General features: G+C 43.6%; 1 protein-coding gene across 5 annotated transcripts in view; it reads left to right on the top strand.

The window, feature by feature from the left end:
• Positions 1-5,565: 5,565 nt before the first annotated feature.
• Positions 5,566-21,758, top strand: part of KLHL3 (kelch like family member 3) — a 66,070-nt gene continuing 49,877 nt past the window's right edge. The window contains exons 1-4 of one of the 5 annotated variants that reach the window (XM_065555047.1): positions 5,684-5,806; positions 11,699-11,772; positions 16,575-16,694; positions 19,868-19,974. In XM_065555047.1, the coding sequence (XP_065411119.1) occupies positions 16,657-16,694; positions 19,868-19,974 (145 nt within the window). In that variant the 5' untranslated portion in view covers positions 5,684-5,806; positions 11,699-11,772; positions 16,575-16,656. Of the gene's footprint in view, positions 5,807-11,698; positions 11,773-13,997; positions 14,018-16,574; positions 16,695-19,867; positions 19,975-21,758 lie in introns of those variants that run through there. The other 4 variants (XM_005295888.5, XM_042850909.2, XM_005295891.5 and 1 more) reach the window with 4 other exon arrangements.

The raw sequence follows: 21,758 nt of genomic DNA, 5'->3' as shown, positions 1-21,758 counted from the left end.
TACCATACGTCCGTTTTTTCCCGGACATGTCTGGCTTTTCGTCCGGGGGGAATTGCCAAAAAGCCAAACATGTCCGGGAAAATGCCGGCCAGGCACTTCCCCTCCTGCGGCTGCTCTGCTCCTCCCCTGACTCTTTGGCTCTGTTTAAGAGCCGAGCTGCCCGAGCGCTATGGGCTTCAGGCAGCCCCCTTGCCTCCGGACCCCAGCCGCAGGCTGGGCACTTCCCCTCCCGGGCTCCTGTTTGCTGCCTCCTGGGCCCCTATCTCTGTCTGCCAGATAGAGAAATCTTTTACCTTTGTTCAGGTTTTGACATATCTTGGTAGTGTGTGTGTGTGTGTTGTCAACTTGTCCTGTGATTCTGTCCACTTAGAATCATAGAGTATCAGGGTAGGAAGGTACCTCAGGAGGTCATCTAGTTCAACCCCCTGCTCAAAGCAGGACCAATCCCCAACTAAATCATCCCAGCCAGGGCTTTGTCAAGCCTGACCGTAAAAACCTCTAAGGAAGGAGATTCCACCACCTCCCTAGGTTAACCCATTCCAGTGCTTCACCACCCTCCTAGTGAAAAAGATTTTCCTAATATCAAACCTAAACCTCCTCCACTGCAACTTGAGACCATTACTCCTTGTTCGATCATCTGGTACCACTGAGAACAGTCTAGATCCATCCTCTTTGGAACCCCCTTTCAGGTAGTTGAAAGCAGCTATCAAATCCCCCCCTCATTCTTCTCTTCTGCAGACTAAACAATCCCAGTTCCCTCAGCCTCTCCTCATAAGTCACATGCTCCAGCCCCCTAATCATTTTTGTTGCCCTCTGCTGGACTCTTTCCAGTTTTTCCACATCCTTCTTGTAGTGTGGGGCCCAAAACTGGACACTGTATTCCAGATGAGACTTCATCATTGTCGAACAGAGGGGAATGATCACATCCCTCAATCTGCTGGCAATGCCCCTATTTATACAGCCCAAAATGCCATTAGCCTTCTTGGCAACAAGGGCACACTGTCGACTCGTATCCAGCTTCTTGTCCACTGTAACCCCAGGTCCTTTTCTGCAGAACTGCTGCCTAGCCATTCGGTCCCTAGTCTGTAGCAGTGCATGGGATTCTTCATTCAAGTGCAGTGTCCTGCACTTAGGATAGGTCTCTTGGGACATGTGTTAACTCCTGATGCGTAACAATATGTTCCACTTTGTATTTAGCTGTGTCACGCTGATTACATTTCCTAACCTGAAGAAGAGATCTGTGTAGCTCCAAAGTTTTTCTTACTGACAGAAGATGGTCCAATACAAGCTATTACCTCACCCAAAATTCATAGCTAGGTTGTAATCTTGGCCACTTATCTTTAAATCCTAAATGTAAGGGGGAATGATCGGCATAAGTCACGGATCATTTAAAATTAAAAATAAAGGAATGTTCCTGCGTTCCCCAGACTAGAAAAATGTTCAAAAATGAGTCCGGTGGCACCTTAAAGACTAACAGATTTATTTGGGCATAAGCTTTCGTGGGTAAAAAAACCTCACTTCTTCAGATGCAGTCTTTAAGGTGCCACCGGACTCCTTGTTGTTTTTGTGGATACAGACTAACATGGCTACCCCCCCCGATACTAGAAAAATATTATTATTTTTTTTTTAAACAAGTGTGGCTTTGTGAACTAGTGGAAAACAGGATTAGTGTAAAAATATACATCCACCACTAGAGGGCAACAGTCAGTTTAAAAAAATAAACATTCCATAAAAAGATTCTTTTGCATCTCAGTCTGGGGCCCAGTGCTCGAGCCTCACGTTAGTTGCTTGTGGAGAAAGAATACTGGCACATTGAAAAAGGCTTTGAAGACAATGTATCATGGAAGGCAAAAGCTTAAAGCAAAGGTGATGCCAATGTTTCTACCTCCTATGCTTTCGCTGCCAAAACCCGTTAATTGGCTGATCTGAAAAAATCCTTATCTTGAGCCCTTCCCAGACCTTTCTCTCGAGTATTCCGATGATTTGGGGCCTTATGATGTCGTCATATTCATATGTTAGATGTTTTGGTTGTCATTTTACTTTTGTTCCTCTCAGGAGAGAGGACAAAGATTGGCTGCATTCTTTGAGTTCTGTCAAGTTTGAATATTATTTTTTCAGATGCCAAAGATGTGCTAAGCACCTCATAAAATGAGTGAAGACACAGGACAAAATCCCCCCCCCCCCCCAACTGGTTTTGGTTTTTAATGATGGCAGTGCTGGGTGTCCAAAGTGAGATAATTAGGCCATATTTTCAGAAGTGTTCAGCACTCCTACTTCTCTTGAAGTCAATTTGTACTGTGTGAGAGAGCCTCTGAAAACCAGGCCCAAGATGTCTCAGTTTGGGCACCCAAAAATGGAGGCATGGCATCCCATTTCACAAGTTGCATTCAGCTGATGGTCCGGGCCCTGAAGAGTTTATGATCTCAGTTCACCTCAATATCCGTGTTTAGTGTGCCTTGTGTGTTTTTACAGACTGGGATTATGGACTCCAAATTTTTTTTTCTAAATTAAAAAAAAAAAAAAAGTAGACCAGAGTATTTGTCAAGATGCAGATTTGGAAACACAACCACACATGCCAAGTAGGAAGGTACCGGTATTACACACCCAGTTCCAGTTTTACTAGGAGCACTGTAAATCAGCCCTGAAAAATTCCATTCACCCTGAGTAACTTTTTTGGCAGAGTAAAATATCCACATTTTCATGGCCATCAGTCCTTGCAGTAAATGGTAAGCAAGCAATTATGTGCCTTGTGTAAAACGGTCAAGACTATTTTGCAAGGCTGCTGTAAAGACAATCACTGATTACTAGAACTTGCCTCTGTCCCATCCCAGGAGTTACTACCCACTGTCTCTGTTTGGGATTTAACACTTCATAGCTCTGAGAAGCCATTCCCATTGGAGGGAATTCAAGGTTCAGTATTAAATATACCTGTTTAACAGAGCATTTAAAGGGTTGTTGGTTTCGTTCAGTCATAGGTACTAGGCTGGTTGAGGTGGGATGTTCTGTTGTTGGTCTTTGGCTGAAAGGCTGATGTTTTGTTATGATAGCTCTTTGTTTGATAAACGTACGCTGCTCAGGGGGTTGGCATTGGGCACCAATGGCAGGGCCTGCTCTTGCTTGTCTAGAAATCAGTTGGAAGTTTTGCCATTGACTTCCATGGGAGCAGGCCTGGACCCTCCGTTTCTAAATAAATTATTTCCTTTTAGTGTTTGCCATGTGCCTTGAACTCTGATGCTTTCACTACCTTGTATACCATATGCCATGAGAACGTGATTGAATGGGCACTTGGAATGTACATTAGGGTCTTGGTGAGGATCTTTTCACTCAGTTAAAGGGTATTTTCAAAGGGAAAACATCCTCAGTGTTCTTCTGAATCCTGTGTGCAACTCTGCTTTATGCTCTGTTTTCTCTATCTATGGGGAGACAGCTGAACTCGTTTAAACTGTAGGACTGGATGGTTGGGAGACCTTGATTCTATTCTGAACGCTGCATCTTTGTGTGACTTTAGCCAAGTCATTTAACCGACGTGTCCTAAGTTTTCTCAGCTGTAAAATGGGGATGCTAGAACCTTGTTTCGATATTGAATATTTTCAAAGAGCTTCTGTTAAAAGGCTCTGTAGAAGTGTAAATTATTAACTTGCCATTACCAACACATTTTAAAAGACATGGAACAAAGATGGGGAACAAAAAGGGCAGGGATAATGCAACTGTATGAGAAATTTTAAAGACTAGGATTATTTCATTTAGAAAGGAGACCGTTTAGAAGATAGTAAGTGCTATCGCTGTGCCATATAAAACCATCTCTTTCCATAGTGTAAGAACGTTGCTTTTTCATTTCATCTAATGAAGAAAGTAAATACTTTAGTTTCTGGAGCTAACTGCCAGAGAGTATGGTGGAGGAAAAAAACTTAATGAAATTAATAAATGATTAAAATGAGGTGTAGCATCTGCAGTTATATTAACTGGGGGTAAACCTAGCAAGAGTTACTGAATCACATGCTTCAGGGCATGAACTGACTTGCACCTGAAGTCCAGAAGAAGCATTTTCTCTACCAAAGAGTGAGTTACATTTGGCCTTGTATAATATGCATACTATACATCTGTAGGGGAGGGCTAAATACCCCATTAGTCTGTTTTGTTAAGAAATCCTACAGTATTCTGCATTATAACCAAATATACTGTAATAAGCTTATATAATACACTGACAGTGGTTCCTGTGCTCTTTAGTACTACAAGGTCAGTGTCCAGTTGGGTTGCAGGTTATTTTTGGTGTATGCATCCTAATTTTACCCCAGATGGCATGTTGGTGGGTATTTGGCAAAGATGGACCTACAGGGCAGAGCTCTTTTAAAAGAGAAACAATAGGGAAAAGCATTTGAAAAAGGAAACCTCCTTAGTCAAATGTGACAGTATTTGACAATAGTGGTCCAAATCACTGTAGTTTAGTCATTTTACGGCAGTGTTTAGGGCCTTTTCTGCAGTATTTTTATAAAAATAGAAGCTAGAGGCAAGTGCTCCCCTGCTCCCTGTCAAGTGAGTGTGAATGGGGGCACCACGTGAGAGTTGTACTGTAGCTCGGGGGAAGGGCACCACTGGTACAATGCAGCCACATCTGCTGCTCCTGCTCTTATACCAGGGATGTGTGTAGTTATGGGGCCCATAACTAGTCATGCTCCTGACCTGTCTCCTCCCCTGGAGGCTAGGGGTTCAGATTCTGAGGAGATGGGAATGATAGAAGAGAGAGCATATATAGATCTGCTTCAGAGGATGTCACAGATCTAAATTCAGTGAGAGTAATTAACCATGGGAACAATTTACCAAGGGTCTTGGTGGATTCATCCTCGTTGGAGATTTTTAAATCAAGACTGGATGTTTTTTTCTAAAAGAGCTGCTCTAGGAATTATTCTGGGGAAGTTCGGTGGTCTGTGCTGTACAGGAGATCAGACTAGAAGATCCCTTCTGGCCTAGAAATCTGTGACGAACACAGTTGCTCCTCAAGCAGGAATGTCACTGTCCGGTGTCCTACCTGGATTTGCTCCAAAGCAATTACATTTACTAGTTTAATAGCCATTAGAATCAGATCTGGTCCATGATCGGTTGACTGGTTCTCTTACATTTGCAATGATTTCTACTGTGTGAATTACAGCCTTTAAAAGGGACAGCTGCAGATCTGAGTGGGAAGTGGGGGGACCATTCTCCCCGTTTGGCTGGGCAATGCCTAGGGTAGGACAAGCCATGCAAAGGTCTTAGAGGTGAGGGTGGGGGTAACTAGCACCTTTTTGAAGTGTAGTAGTGGAGGGGAGTGTGTGTTTGGGGAAATAGGTTCCCTGCAGCTGGAGGGTATAGGCATGTGGCAAGCCAGAGACTCTCCCTGTCTCCCCCCCCCCGCCCTTGACAAAATCCCTGGCTGGTGCTACAGAGACCGGAGGATGCATTGTGCAGCTGCAGCCGCTGGAGAGGTGTAAACTTCACACCGCTCCCGCAGTTGCTGTTGCCAGGAGACCGAGTAGCAAGCTTGGAGGGAAGGGGGGAGGGGAGGAGGAGGGAGGGGGCTGGTGCCGCAGCAGTAGCGGCAGCTGCAGGGAGCTCTGGGTAAGGAGCGCTGGGGCTGCTGCATTAGCTGCTGCTGCTTTAGGAGCAAGTGAGAGGCAGCCGCTCTGAAGCGTCCGACTGCAGCCGTGCTGAATCACCGGCGCTGATTAATCCCTCCAGCCCGCTGCCTGCCCGCGGCCGCAGGATTGCGAGAGGGCTGGAGTGCATGCAGAGTTCAGGCTCCAGTCCGGCTGCGCACAATGGAGGATGAAAGGTATGTGCTGGGCTGGGCAGGGCAGACGCCTTTGTGTTTGCATTGGGGCTGGCAGGGCATTGCGAGCCCCCCGCAGGAGACGCCGTGGAGCCTGGCACTTCTTCGTCAGTGTCACAGCCCTGCTTCACGGGGGCTGGGCGGAGGTGAATTACCAAAGCTCTCCCTTGTGAGGAAGGATTTTTGCATTGTGTTTCACTGAGACAGTCATCACCCCCAGGCACTTTTCCACACCTCCCTTCCCCCCCAGCGCTTCCTCGTACAAATTGTCCTAGGTTAACTATCTGAGTGGAGTGTGTGTGTGTGTGTGTGTGTGTGCTTTCAAGATTTAAAATCCCTCTGAACTGGTGGACCTTGGATACAATACAAGAATCTCTGCTCTTTTTATTTATTTATTTTTTTTTTAAAGGCAGTCTAAGGGGAGACATTCTCATGGGAACTGCCTTTTAACTTAACTTGAAATTAAGCTTACTTATAGTTGCATAAGCTTATCAGCAAGAATGTGAGATGTGTGACTTGTAAGAACCAGATCACTTAGCCAGTGGCACTCATTGGCATGCAAGAAGCAGTGATTAAGTAAAGGACTGTCAAGTATTCGGGGTAGCCCTGTTGGTCTGTATCCACAAAAACAACGAGTCCGGTGGCACCTTAAAGACTAACAGATTCTCAATGATCCTGTGAAAATTCACCTTCCTTCTGAAGCATGTTAGGCTCCTGTTCCTGCAAGGCCCTTTTTCCCTAATCCCCTGCACAAAATATCTGTTTTATCTTCTAATTACTAGACATTGCAATGTCATAGGTGAAGGTTACTTCTGCTCAGTGTGAAGGGAATTTATTTCCATGCAAAACTTTCCATAATTTTTTTTTGAGATGTTGGAATGCATTTTTGTCTTATTGACATTGGCATTTAAGGAACATGTGGCGGTGAGGTGTAGAAATTTAATGTGGGTTGATGTAGTGCAGCCTACCAGTAAAATTTTAAATTCTGATTTAGTGTTCGCCTCACTTTTTAATTTCAGCTAGTTGATTTCAGTTCTGTAAATCTTGACTGGTACCCAGTGGCACCCATTTAGTACTTTTTGTAGTTAACAAACGTTTATGAATTTTGCAAATATACTGAAGTATAGTTACACATCCTTTGTAAGCCAAAACCAGCGACCTGTATTTTATGACAGGTAGAGGGAGACAGCAGGACCGAGCTATATAGCTGCTCATAGGGTAGATGGGCCATTATTTCCTGTGCAGTCTTGTTTTTAAAAAAAGAACAGGAGTACTTGTGGCACCTTAGAGACTAACAAAGGTGCCACAAGTACTCCTGTTCTTTTTGCAGTTACAGACTAACACGACTGCTACTCTGAAACCTGTCTTGTTTTTGTCTGTGATACCTTGGTTGCTGTAGTTTTCGAAGAAAAAGCTAAGCTCGTAATGGCCACTGAACATAGTGCAAATAATGAGATTGCATCTTGTGATTGTTGCATGGGAATGCCCTAGAGAAGAGGTAAATATTTTATATTCCCCATGTAGGCGTTCTTCTTTGAATGCCCCTGAGACTTTCTGAAGCCAGAAACTTAAACTTCTAGAAGCTAAAAATCTGCGGAGTGCTCCCTTTCCAAGTTGTGCTGGTGACCTTTGTGTAGGGGGAAAGTTTTCACTGAATAATAATATTGATGGAACTTGTGGCACCTTAGAGACTAACAAATTTATTAGAGCATAAGCTTTCGTGGACCACTTCTTCGGATGCATATAGAATGGAACATATATTGAGGAGATATATATACACACATACAGAGAGCATAAACAGGTGGGAGTTGTCTTACCAACTCTGAGAGGCCAATTAATTAAGAGGGAAAAAAAAAAAAACTTTTGAAGTGATAATCAAGATAGCCCAGTACAGACAGTTTGATAAGAAGTGTGAGAATACTTACAAATCTCCCCTTGTAAGTGTTCTCACACTTCTTATCAAACTGTCTGTACTGGGCTATCTTGATTATCACTTCAAAAGTTTTTTTTTTTTTTCTCTTAATTAATTGGCCTCTCAGAGTTGGTAAGACAACTCCCACCTGTTTATACTCTCTGTATGTGTGTATATATATCTCCTTAATATATGTTCCATTCTATATGCATCCGAAGAAGTGGGCTGTAGTCCACGAAAGCTTATGCTCTAATAAATTTGTTAGTCTCTAAGGTGCCACAAGTACTCCTGTTCTTTTTGCGGATACAGACTAACACGGCTGCTACTCTGAAACCTGTCATTGATGGAACTGCTGCCTTTTGGGATGTGAGGAAAACTTTGTTTCTCCAACATACTGTACCTAAAACGAAACCTGGCTGCAGTCCTTACTTGAGCAAAATTCTCATTGCAGCCAAAGGGAATTTTGTCCAAGTAGCAAGGGGCGGGATTCTATCCTTAGATGAATCAAGAGTCTCAATAGTTGTTTGTATATTTAATGTTCAAAACAAAACTGTCAGCCTGTGATCTCTCTTGCAGTAAAATATATTCTAGAATAGATCTAGTGTTCGTTTAAATGGCCAGCTGTGGAGATTAATCATTAGTGTATTTAAATCGGAGGTATTTTAGATACTTGCCCATATAACTTGTGTCCAATTCTTGCAGTTTTTAAAGTGAAGCTAGTGCCTGAGAGTTGACAGGAGAGGAAGCTGAGGCCATGTGCTCATCCCAATGGAGAGTGGCAATTCATTATCCTCCTTGTTAATCACTTCTATTATGGTAGTGCCCAAAAGCCCAAATATGGACCGGGCCTGATCATTCTGGGCACTATACAAACATACATGTCCCTATAGTAACCAGTTTGGCTCAATTTTGTTTTAGACTGATTGTTCTGAGGGAATGAAAAGTATCTCAATCTCCATATCCCCTCAGTCTTTGAAAGTGAAAAATCCCACTGAAACTTCTGGGGGATTTTGTTGGTTTGAATATAATTATCCAAACTATGGCTTACCACACTATTGCTCTCAGGGTAGGGAGGGAAGGCTCTTCAATGAACCCAGGCTGTGAGGATCTTGGATTTATGTCCCCTCCGAAGAGACAGTTGAGAGATGTTAGGTTCTCACGTTCTAGAAGTGCATGTCTTGTTGAACCCCACAAAAGCTACATCGTACACTCTGAAAAGTGGAATGAATAGCTCTTTAAAAAGAACTCTGTCAAGTACTTTCTCTGTGTGTTTTTTTTGCGGTGGCTTTGTTTTAATATTTGTACATGTGCTTAGAATTTTGATGGGAACATTTTATAAACTTGCATAAAGATAGTTTAGGCCTCAAGTTTGACCTCCTTTAATTTTCTTCTCTGGATTTTAATTTCTCTCCCACTCAGTCAAATTTAAAGAAAAGTACTTTATTATCAGGTCATGTCATATGTAGTTCCTAAACCTGCCAACTCTTGTATTCTTGAGAAACGTTTACACTTGTGAGTTGTTCAGTGCAGCTGCTTGCATGTATAAAGTTTCTCATGTGCCTAAATGTTTGCAGAGCAGGTGATTTTGTCTAAGCCGGTCATGTGTGGCAATCTAAATTGCTTACTTTGAAATCAGTTCTTTTTGTCAGTGCTGGTATGGCCATTCTTTGTCTGGCAAAACTACACAGCTGTATGATCAAAAATGTGTGTTCTTTACCTCTGATGAAATTAGACACAATTTATAGGTCAAACCCCCCCCCCCCCCCCAAAAAAAAAAAACAACAGAAGAATTATTGAAAACCTAAATTTTCCAATATTGTAATTTAAAATAATGGTTTTGGATGATTTTGCATAAATATGGTGACGTCTGCCTAGTATTTTTCTGAGAAGTTTAATATTTGCATCACAAAGCAACTGATATTGGTGTTGAATTTGAATAATTAACTTAGGGTTAAATTTGTTATCCTACGTTGTGGAACTCTTTATCTTTGTGATTTTTATCAAGTTCACTTCCCTGAAAATAATGTTCTTTTGGGTTCTAGTGCTCATATCTGCAGTATACTCCAATTGCACATTACCAAATTTTGTGTATCCATTTTGTAGTAATCGGCAATGCCAAAAATGCCTTAACAAAATAGGGGAAATATTACTTATCTCAAAACCAAAAAATCCTTTCCTTATATTGATTTTTTTTTTCTTAAATGGGGGAGAGGAGCAGAACTAGCCAGTTCTGCTTCATTATTTTCAGATCCTCTGCAAAATCCCCCCACCCCACCTCCCCCAAAAAATCAAGGCTGGCATTTTCAAAGAAGCCAAAGTGAGTTAGATGGCAAACTCCTATTGAGTACTGGGGATATTTGGCAAGTTAATTCCTCTAAGCTCCTTTGACAATCCTAGCCCATAGTCTTTAAAATTATTTTATTTGCATGTGGCCTTACAAAAATAAACATTAGCTAGTGCTCGCTCTTGCATTCATGTTTTCTCTCTCTCTCATATAGCTAGCTACATCAATCTCTTCTATCTGTACTGTAGCATTGACATCTGATAGTAGAGTGGGTGTTAGCAAGTCTCTGGGGTGGAAATATTAGGTATAATAATAAATATATTTGCTTCCATGTATTTCTTGCCACTCATTCTAGATGTAAAATATTGCTGCTCTTTTTATTTTCTACTTGCTTTGTTTCCTTCAGTTAAAATTAAAGTCCAAAAAACTTATTTTTTGGCTAGATCATCTATTTATGCTAATAAAAAACTTCCTTTCGTCTCAAATTAAAAATAAGGAAGACAGCTCTGTCAATATGGATAGCAGTTCTATCTTGATAAACAGATTCTTTCTTAGCTTTATAAGTCAGGTGACTGCAATTTTAAATATCTGTTTAGTTCCTGGATCAAGCTATATTAGATTGGAGTAAAGGCTCAGTGCCTACCAGCAACTTATGGGTAAAAATAATTACAAGGATGCTGTAATTATCCCATAAATAGGCACTACAAATCCAAGAAATTCAGAGTTAAGGTTAATTTTTAAGAAAGCTGACCTGTCAAGGAATGGAAATGCACAGTTAAGGTCCCAAACATCCTTAACTCTGCCCTCTGTAGTAACATTGTGCCACAGCCATAAAATTATGATGAGTACATAAGTGTCTGTAGGCCTGCTGGCCACCTATGTGTTCAGGGCCACCATCTTCCCTGAGGGCAGCTTGGCTTCACTGCTGTTTGAAAGTAGACAATTTTAGCTTCAGTCTCATTGAGAACAATGGGGCATGGCAGCCATTTTGAAGGAGGGCAGCTCTTCATGGAATTCTTGGCACAGTAGCAGAAACACTATTCATCAGTCTCGGCTGAAGAAGATGATTGTATGGTGCCTTCCCTGACGCCATGGAAATCCCTCTGTGGTTAAGGAGATGGCAGATCAGAGGCAGTGCAGGTTCCCAACTTCTTTCAGTGGCATCATTCTTTTCTCCCTCTCCAGGAGATGTATGGGGATTCCTTATCCCATCATTGACTGCTTTCTACCTCCGCTTCGTGAAATCCCCTTCTGTGGGTGGGGTTGTTTTGCCAGCAGCAGCATCTAACAGGGACATGGTGGTTTCTTGATCCCTGCTGGAGCTGTTCTGTTGCAGATCCTGCGTGGAGGAGCAGGACGCAGTACAGTAGCTGCTCGTGCATAGAAACCAGGGCCATATCCCCTGGTGTCTGCATGAACCTTGGGAAGCTGAGTGGTTCAGTGGGCTGAACCTCTTGACCATTCTGTGGAATGTGCATGTGGAAACATTCCCTTCCCCCCTCTAAGGAAGGATCAGCTGAAAACTTTGGAAGTCCAAACTCATGGAGTGAAGTCCATTGCAAAACTCCTACCGACTTCAACGGAAGCAGGGTTTCACCCTTTGTGTTTTTCAGCCTCGTGTGTGCGCCAAGGGAACAGTTTAACTCTTAGGAAGTTTGTGTATTTGCAATATTTTGATTTTCCTTCCTTTTGCCTACAGAGACCCTCTGATGTAGTTACTGCTGGTAACTAACGCAGCCCAGTTCTATAGTCAGATGCGCACACACAGCACTGGTAAAGTTCTGAGATTTGTAAAATTTATCTTTAATACCTTTCGCGTGATTGGTTAGAAGCGTGATAAAGTTTTATTGGGGCTTGCACCGGATGAGCTGCATTACTAGCTTGTGGCTAGAGCAGCTATTCCAAAGTTATGCCTGTAAAAGCTTTATCCCACCCCATCCCCTACTCTGCTGGTAAATATGCATGCTGTTCCTGCCGGAATGGATTGCATCTGCCTTGCCCTAGATGATCAAACCTTGTCCAGAAGAGTTGATGGCCTTGATTCTGCATTCTGTATACACCCGTGGCCGCCTCCATTGAATTTGCTGGGAGTTTTGGGTGTGAGAGGAATGCAGGTTTTGGCCTCGTTGTTGCTGCTGGTCGACAAGTAAGAAGCTATTGAGAGGGAAAAGGGCCATGTTGTTTGGGTATTTATGGGTAGGGTAGAGGATCAGCGTTTTCTGTGTTATAGTGGACCACATTTAATAGAGTATGGCTTGAAAATCCCATTGGTAATTGGGGAATTTTACTTAATGAATGGAGAGGAGAGGAAGGGGCTGAGGCTGATTTCTGCAGAAATCAAAGTTGGGTGTGGTTTTTTTGTTTGGCTCACACATCATATTTCAACTACCAATCTGGTTGCAAAAGGTGAAGCAATGCCATGATCTCATCTGAGCCTGCAAATAGACCTTGGTAGTGTACCTGTTGCTGCTTGGACCGGAGCAGCATCTTCACTTAATTTCACTGCTGCTGTTTGGGGAAACTCTGAGGTCAGGGCTGCTTCTGCTTGGGAAAATTCTGAGTGGCACTGGAGGTAGGAACTGAGGCGGCTCACAGAAGAAGAGTCTTCAAAAATTGGAGGCTGCTTGAGGGGTAGAGCTGCAGAGAGGCTGGGAGAATATGTAGATAGCAGGTAGCAGCCCCTCAAATTGAAGAGGGGTTGTGATCAAACTCTCCTTCCCCTGGGATGGGAAACAATGTGGCACCAAGTGGAATTTTTAGAGCAGGCTAAAAACCTCTAGGGACTGCTCTATTGGCTAAGGGTAGCTAGGATGCAGGTGGCATAGAGTTGGCTACATTGGCTTTATGCCTTTTGGGGATTTGTCTAAACCAGGGGAATTCTCGGCTGCCGATCTTGCTTACTTTTTGAGTTGTTGCACATGGCCACATGCACTTTAGTTCACACATCATCCTTAAATGTTCATCAGAAATCTTCATTCCATAGCTAAGCCTCCTCACTATGTTAAAGAACGAGATCAACTGGAAATCTTGTCATTTTCACAGAATTGTTAAAGGCTCTTGTCAACTTGAATCTTCTTTAAAAACTGACTTGTTAAAAAAAAAATCATCTTTGAGAGAGAGAGAGAGAGACCCTGGGATGTCTTGATTTAAAAAATTATTAAACGTGTTGGCAACAGTAAGTTTTTCAGCTAACTCTCACGATTTTATGGTGAGCCTCAGGATATTGGATGGCTTTCTTAAAGCCCCAACTCCTGGAGTCAGTTAATTATATGAGAATATCAGCTTTCATGTTAAATAACCTCGCCCCCTCCTTCCCTCCAGCTGCTAGCTCTCATGGGGGTGGAGAAAAGCTTGAAAATGTGAAATTTAAAGGCTCCAGTACCAGAAGGCAAATAAAAAGAACCTGAATTGTAGTCGTTTTAAAATCTCATGATTTTTAAACCAGTCTCAGGAATTTTGAATGCTTGGGCTTGGCAATACTATAAGAAGGGTCTTTGGGCACACTCACAAGCAATGCCACTAAGCCACCCTACTGCTCCGAGTCCTGCTCCTTTCTCTGTGTGCATCTAGGCATGTGCTTGCAGCCTGTTCGTTCTCCGTTTCTCTCTGCTCTGCTGCTGCTAAATGCTCTTTCAGGGTCTGGGGTAGGGTGTATAGTCAGTGGCCTCTATCTAGCTTCGTGCTGTCAAATGAACTAAGTAAACAAACTGGGGGAGGAGGGGAGACATATTCTCCCCCCCCCCCCCCAAACCTCATTCAGAGGACTTTTGCAGGTAATATAGGTACAAGATTGACAATCAAAGCTTTCTTCTGACAATTTGATGTTTTAGAGATGTTTCAAGTACTCTGGCTGCTCTAGAATGCCCCATCCCAGTTGTGTTTTTTTTGTTTTGTTTTAAGTATAGGTGCTTTCTCTCATGTGGTTGTGTGTAAATCCCAGACCGACATCAGGTGAAATGAGCTGGCACAGGGGAAACAGTGGAATTGATTTTATGCAGAGTGGTGTTAAATACATAAAGTAAGCAAACTAGAAACAGAAAAATATTTTTCCCTATAATTATACAGTAATAATCTTGGAGATTACTTGTAACCATAATAGGATTTTTTAAAAATAAATCAGACAATTGTTTTTTATGGACAGTGTCTATTTACGATAGTGACACTATCCACATTACAGAAGTGTTGTAAGCAAATCAATGCTTTTAGCAATATTATCACATTAAAATATTAACAATGTTAATGTTAAAAATCCATTTGTACTGTTCTGGGTTTAATCTAGGCCCTGGTAATGTCAATGGGAGTTTAGCTATGAACCCCGGTGGGGTTCATTTACTTCCTACATTTATCCCAGCTTTGGAAGTGAAAATCAGTTAAATCAGTTGCACTTTTGGGTTCTTCATTATTGGGTTTCATGTATTGGAGGGGAAGGTTTGGCTGCTGAAAAGCCTGGAGAAAGGGCTATGGATTTAAATAAAGTGACAGTCTCTCATTCTATTTTTTTTCAATGCTAGAAACATTGAACTCAGAGTAATTTTACACATGTCTAAATCATAGAGGCTGGTGTTGACCTTGTGTCAGTCTTGCACAGAAGAGGCAACGCTCTGAACAAGGTAATGAGGACACTGATGTGCCTTAAACTTCCAGATTAGGGTGATCCTTGTTAGACAGAATACATTGGGCTAATCTGCTGCTGCTTGGATAGCTTGCTGTCCTGAAAGGAGGTTCTGGTTTAATAATCCTTCCTTTATGCCTCACCTGCACTACACCCTGTTTTCTAAACTTAACACAGAATGAGGTATGGCCTCTAAACTAATACATAGACGTTGTACAAATAATTTTGATTCCCGTTTTCTGGCTTATCGCTGTAGAGTGCATTCCCTGCAATCTACTGTAAGCGTGTGTCTTTCAGATGAGAGATGGAAAAACCACAATCCTGCTCTGAGTTGGACACTGGCCAGCTTGTGCTTAAGTCTATACCGATGCAGCAAGGCAGTTAAGCACCTGCTTAACTTTAAGATCTGGTGAATCAGAGCCTGTCAGGGCTTGTCTTCGCTGTAGTAGTTAGCTGGAGTTAGTACACTTGTGTTATTGCTAGGGATGCCACCTCTGAGATGCACAAACCCAGGACATACCTATTAATGCCAGAGATCTGACTTCCCCACCATTATGCCAGGGCACAGGACAAACCTGCAGGGTCTGCCCCTGCCACCCAGCGCTGGGGGAGGGACACGTGCGTCCCAAAGCCAAGCCCCTCACTTCCCCACAAGCTGGGCTCCCAAGCTCCAGCTCCCGTTGCTGGTCGGCAGAGGCAGGCCGGCCCAGGGGCAGGCCGACGCTGCAGCACCCCAGGTTTCCTGCTGCGGCCACCATCACTCGCTCAGCCTGCTAGTCTGCCCCCGCCCGGAGCCACCCCTCATTGGTGCGCTGTGCCATCTGTCTGTAGCGCAGGTGTGGCCCCCGTCTCTGAGCAGGCTCAGAGTGGTGTATTATTGTACAGCTGTTTAAACACCCACAACCTGGGAGTTTGAATATCCTGAGAAGACTTGCAGATTTCCTGGGACAGCTGCCTCAAAAAACGATGATCCTGGGAAAACCTGGACAGGTGGTAAGCCTCATTACTGCATGTGAGCTAACCCAGCTCTAGTGAGAGCAGCCACGCTGCAAAGCAACCCTGGAGTTACAGAATGATTTGGATTAGCTGTTGCCGCCCCACTGAATTACCAGCTCGAGCACCAGCATCACTCGAGCTTCAAGCCACGCTCCCCAGCCTCCGACGGGCCAGCTAGCTCGACCTTTAAGCAGCACTTAACTCGGGTTAGAGATTTTTGTGGGCATGTGTTGTGTTCGGTTTAACACATGAGTGATAACTCAGATTAACCGGGCTGTGAAAGCACACCCTCAGGGTATGTCCACACTTCGAGCTGGGGGTTGATTCCCAACTCAACATATCTGCACTTGCTCTGTTTGAGCTAGCATGCTAAAAAGACCGCGTAGTCATGCGGGCGTGGGCAGCGCAAGGGGCTAGCCACCCGAAGTATGTTTTCGTCCGAGGCTGTAGGCATGTACTCACGACAGCTAGCCTTTCTTGCCACTTGCACCGCTGCGACTGCACTCTATTTTTAATGCGCTAGCTTGGTCAGAGCTCGTGTGGGCATATCTCCTCAAGTGGGGAATCACACCCCCAGCTTGACGTTTAAATGTATCCTTAGACTTGAATTTGTCCTCATGTGCTTGGTTCACATTTCTTCCCCTTCCCACTCTTGTCTGGTTGGCTGCGGCCATCTAACCAACCAGCGGTAGCTGCATTTCAGGGATCCTTTCCGTATATGGACACTGATCCTAGAAACCAGGATGAGAGTGTCTGTGACTCTACACATGTGAGTTGTCCTGTTCGTGCTACTTGCATGCGCAAGTGTTTCCAGGAGCTGGGCCGTAATCTGTAAAGCATTGGGGATCCTTCAGGACAGAGCTAGCTATAGTAACATAAATTATTGCTATCTTTAAATTCAATTATGCTTGATTCAACAACACCGAAAAAGCATAAACTTTCCTTTCCCTCTTATCCTCATTTTTAGCATCAAACAGAGTTCCCAGTCACCTGATGAAGCTGAAGATAAGGAGAAGGACCAGCGCACGGTAACAGTCAATCCTTCTCACATGGGAAAGGCATTCAAGGTCATGAATGAATTACGGAGGTACTTTTTCCATGTAACATGCATCATCTTTGGTTTATCGGACACATGCTGATCAGAACAGAAGGTCATTTGGGGCACTTTAAAAAATAATATTCTGTGTATTTGCTTCCACACAAAAGGAGGTCCCGCAACAGGGTGTTAGCAAAACAGTAGGAAGAGGCAGCCAAAGTGTAGACACTATAGAGCACTGCTATTCCCACCCACACACCTGTCTTCCTCTTTGTCAAAAAGAAGCCGGCTGTGTCTCAGAAAACATTTTCAGAGCCATATCTGCCATTTACAAACAATAATTGGTTTAAAGTTTCCTGCTACTTACAGCAAATCCACACACAAACTATATTTTCAACAGTGCAAACGGCTTGAAGACCAATAATAGAACATTACAGATACGAGGACACCTACACGTAATTACAGAGCAAGGATTGCTAAAGTAGAATTCTCATTCTCTTTGACTCACTGTCACTCAATCTCAGCTTGGCACTGCAAAGTTTAAAAAAAAAAAAAAAAATCACACCACCCACAAGCCAATTTAAAAACTTCACACTGCTCAAAGAACTCCAGCACGTCTTCAATCAAGTGTGTGTATGTGTGGGGGAGAGGAGAATTGTTACTTTAAATGGACTTTAAAAAAAAAAAAAATCTAGTTCTTTAAAAGATGCCTATAGGTGTGTCAGCCATTTAGTGGCAGTGGATGACATTCAGCTTGTTTCTGGAGTCTGCCATCTTCCCTTGAAGCAGGTTGAAATTCAGTGAGCATTTGACTTCCATTTATATGCGACTTATTTGAGTCCTTAGCCTGCCAAATGGTATCTTTGGTTTGTGACACTATTATTCTGTTTTATTTATTTAATGTGAAAAATGTGTATGTAACACACACACACACACACACACACACTCTCTTCCCTCCCCTCTGCCCCTCCCTTTGAGGGGTTGAATAGGTTGACACTTCTAAAATATGCATTCTCCAATAAGGAGAAGGACTGGAATCCTCTCCCTCTGTGGCAGATACCACTATGCTTGGGCTGGGGGATAGCTCAGTGGTTTGAGTATTGGCCTGCTAAACCCAGGGTTGAGAGTTCAATCCTTGAGGGGGCCACTTAGGGATCTGGGGCAAAATCAGCACTTGGTCCTGCTAGTGAAGGCAGGGGGTTGGACTCGATGACCTTTCAGGGTCCCTTCTAGTTCTATGAGATAGGTATATCTCCAGATTTCTCTGTGTTATAAAAATATATATATCTATGAAGTATCCTTCCCGTCTCTCAATTCTGTGATGCTGAGTGCGTTTCCTTTTCAGTCTCCCTCTGCTGGCACAGGGATCAGGAGACCTGAATGCAGGTGCTTGTGCAGCAGAGCACCAGGCTGCCGCGGTTATGTTGAAAATCCAGTATTGTATTCCTTTAATTGAAGTGTGCTGGAGGCCCTAGCAGTGCTGCTCTCTTGGGTTCCTTGGGTTTTGCTAGATCCTGTATGTTACTCAGCTGACTGTAGAAGGTTAGATCTGCCCTGAAGCACCTGCTTTTCAGACTGCATCTTTGCATGCTCCTTAGCATTGCTTTCTCTCAGCTCTTGCTGCTGTTCTGGAGTCTGCAATCCTGATGATTGTATGGTGCACTGCTTTGAACCAGCACTCCGTAATACTGTCAGACAGCCTGTGGAAATGGTTACCTTGAATAACAGTGATTTAATTCCTATTTATCTAGTAATCCCTTACAGAAAGTCTAGATTTAAACTCTCTGAGGGGTAGTGAGACCTCTAACCTATTTGCGACGGGTTAGTTGCTTGGCACATCCACCTTCGAAATGGAAATGGAAATCTCATTTGCATGAAATGCACTTTTTAGGTGATAGGATCCCAGAGAGGGACTAAACTGGGTTCCTTCCTGATAGACTGAAGTGAATGATCTCCAAAGCCTGCATTGTGTATTGCTCACATAAAAGCTCCCGTTACCATCACCATTCCATCAAAGCTGGCATAAATATGGAACACGCAGTCTCTTATCTGTTTCTAGGTGTTGTCTTTCCTGCATGTTTCCAGCTCAATCTTCAGTGTTTTGGGAGTCGCTTTATTAGGTATCACAAAATGCGGGGGACGTACCTAGTCTGTTAGAAGGCTAAGTGTGTTTTTTGTTTGATATGGGGTTTTCTAAAGCAAAAGCACAATAAGCCGTATAGAAGAGAAAGTGACATTTTGGATTTGTAGACCGATCTTTTTTCCTAGTGTGACCCCTTCAATGAGCACCCTTATTCTGCGTTTAGATGCTCAAGTAGGGACCAGGTATTTTATGATAATACTGAGCACTTACGATATACAAACCTCAATTAACAAATCCTCAAAGGAGAGAACTGTGGTGGAGATAAAAATGGGCACAGATTCATGAAAAACTTACCCAAAGCCACACAGTGAGTGAGTGGCAGAACTGGGGCTAGAACCTGGAAGTTTTTGGACTCCCAACCCCATGCTGACTTGTGCATTAAACTCAGTCAAGGTGAATAGCAGACTCCAGTGAATGAGTGCACTTTGTGGTGATGCTCGTGAGAATAACGTGAGGAACCCTTTGTGTGCTATTCGGACCTGAGGAACCTGCTTTGTTGTTCATGTGCTGTAGCATCAAACCTTCTCTTTCTACCAGCCCTGTTGTGTCATGTGGGAAAGGAAGGAAAACTCTCCCTTTTTATCCCACCTCCCTCTCAAGGCTGTGAAGAGATTAAAGCTGCAGCATCCCCTACTGGTGCTACGTCCTTGCTTTATGGGGAAAAGTGGGTGGCAGATCAATGTAGTGGCAGAGCTGCTAGGCGGCTCCTTTGTCCCTTTCCTAGGCCATTCTATGGGGGGAGATGGAGGCAATCTGAACTTTGGGGTTCAGAACCCTGTGGCCAGCCTCCCAAATCCTTCCTTTTGTGGAACAGAATGTGTCCAGTTCTATTTCAGGCAGGGATCTCTGCCGCTTTGGATGGGAGCAGGATATGCTCCATAAAGAAAAGTTGACAGAGGCTGGTTGTCTTTGTGTTTCAACCTTCCACTGAGACTCCAGCAGTTGTCAGGTCTTGCTGGATGATTCAGGTCACTTGTTTGTGACGTAGGAACTCTGCTCATTTTCCCCAAGGGTATTTACAAAGGTCCCTTTGCATGGCCAGATGTTCTGAAACCATGTTGTCTTCTCTGGTGTTTTCCAGCAAGCGGCTCCTCTGTGACGTGGTGATTGTTGCCGAAGCCATTGAGATGGAAGCCCATCGCGTTGTCCTAGCAGCCTGCAGCCCCTATTTTTGTGCAATGTTTACAGGTACTTTTCTGTCTCCAAACAAAGTTCTGTGCTTGAGTGTGCCCTGCAGATTCCAAGACACACACTGTCATGTCTTCACGATAGACCTGCTGCAGATGGGGTGGGCTCGGGGCTGTATGGAGGTCTTTTCCTGGAAAAGAAGAAATGTATTGAAGTCCCTAGCTGCTTATACCAATGAATGTGCTTGAAAAATCTCTTGGCTAAATCCCCCTTGGACAGGGGACCGTGTCTTGTGCAGGTTTGAGGACACTGGCAGCACTTGGTAAAAATTGGATGCTACCGTGTGTGTCCCTCAGGTCAGAGATCTCTGCAGTGTGGGACACAGAAGGAATTGTATGTGGGTTGGTAGATAGCTTTTGAAGTGAGATGTTTGACTTTTCTAGACCAGAATTTAGGGTGTTAAAGTATGTTTTTTTATTTATTTATATCAAACATTTATACAGTGCTATAAATTTGCATGGTACATCGCACGCACGTCCTCCCACAAAAGTCCCTGTCTCGGAGCTTACAGTCCAAAGGCCTTGTCCTACAAACACTTGAACACAAGAGATGGAGATGTTCCGAAGTGTTCGGCATTGGTTTAATTCTGCTCCCGCTGAAGCGAATGGTAGAAGTCTTGACTCCAATGGCAGTACTCAGACCAAGGCTTTGGAAACCCTGTCCGTGATTATAGGATTATAATTCAAAGTGATCATCAAACTGGAGAAATGGTCTGAAGTAGCTAAGATGAAATTCAATAAGGACAAATGCGAAGTACTCCACTTAGGAAGGAACAATCAGTTGCGCACACATACAAAATGGGAAATGACTGCCTAGGAGGGAGTACTGCAGAAAGGGATCTGGGGGGTCATTGTGGACCACAAGCTAAATATAAGTCAACAGTGTAACACTGTTGCAAAAAAAGCCAACATCATTCTGGGATGTATATAGCAGGAGTGTTGTAAGCAAAACACGAGAAGTAATTCTTCTGCTCTACTCCGCGCTGATTAGGCCTCAGCTGGAGCGTTGTGTCCAGTTCTGGGCGCCACATTTCAGGAAGGGTGTGGACAAATTGGAGGAAGTCCAGAGAAGAGCAACAAAAATGATTAAAGGTCTAAAAAACATGACCTGTGAGCAAAGATTGAAAAATTGGGTTTGCTTAGTTTGGAGAAGAGGAGACTGAGAGGGGACATAGTAACAGTTTTCAAGTATGCGAAAGGTTGTTACAAGGAGGGTGAAAAATTGTTCTCGTTAACCTCTGAGGATAGGACAAGAAGCAATGGGCTTAAATTGCAGCAAGGGAGGTTTAGGTTGGAAGTTAGGGAAAACTTCCTAACTGTCAGGGTGGTTAAGCACTGGAATAAATTTCCTAGGGAGGTTGTGGAATCTCCATCACTGGAGATTTTTAAGAGTAGGTTGGGCAAACACCTATCAGGGATGGTCTAGATAATACTTAGTCCTGCCACGAGTGCAGGGGACGGGACTAGATGACCTTTTCAGGTCCCTTCCAGTTCTATGATTCTATGTAAGCAAAATTACATGCACGCTTCAGCGTTGGCAAGATTAGGTATTGTGTTAAGGCAAAAAGGTCAAGAGCGGAAAAAGTCTGAGGATAGGGATGGAATATTTCCACAACACCTAACTCAACTGAAGACTCAGCCTGTTAGCTCAGCTGGAAGACACCTGCTCTGCAGTTCCCTCCCTGTTCCCAAGCCCCTTGGCCATGCATATTGAATTTCCATTGGCAAATCTTTGTTCCCACCTGACAAATCATCTCTGTGCCTCCAACAGATCAGTTATATCCC

This window comes from Chrysemys picta, chromosome 8 (assembly GCF_011386835.1).
Source record: "Chrysemys picta bellii isolate R12L10 chromosome 8, ASM1138683v2, whole genome shotgun sequence".
NCBI lineage: Eukaryota > Metazoa > Chordata > Testudines > Emydidae > Chrysemys > Chrysemys picta.
The sequence above is the reverse complement of the archived record's forward strand: the minus strand, read 5'-3'. Positions and strand labels throughout refer to the sequence as shown.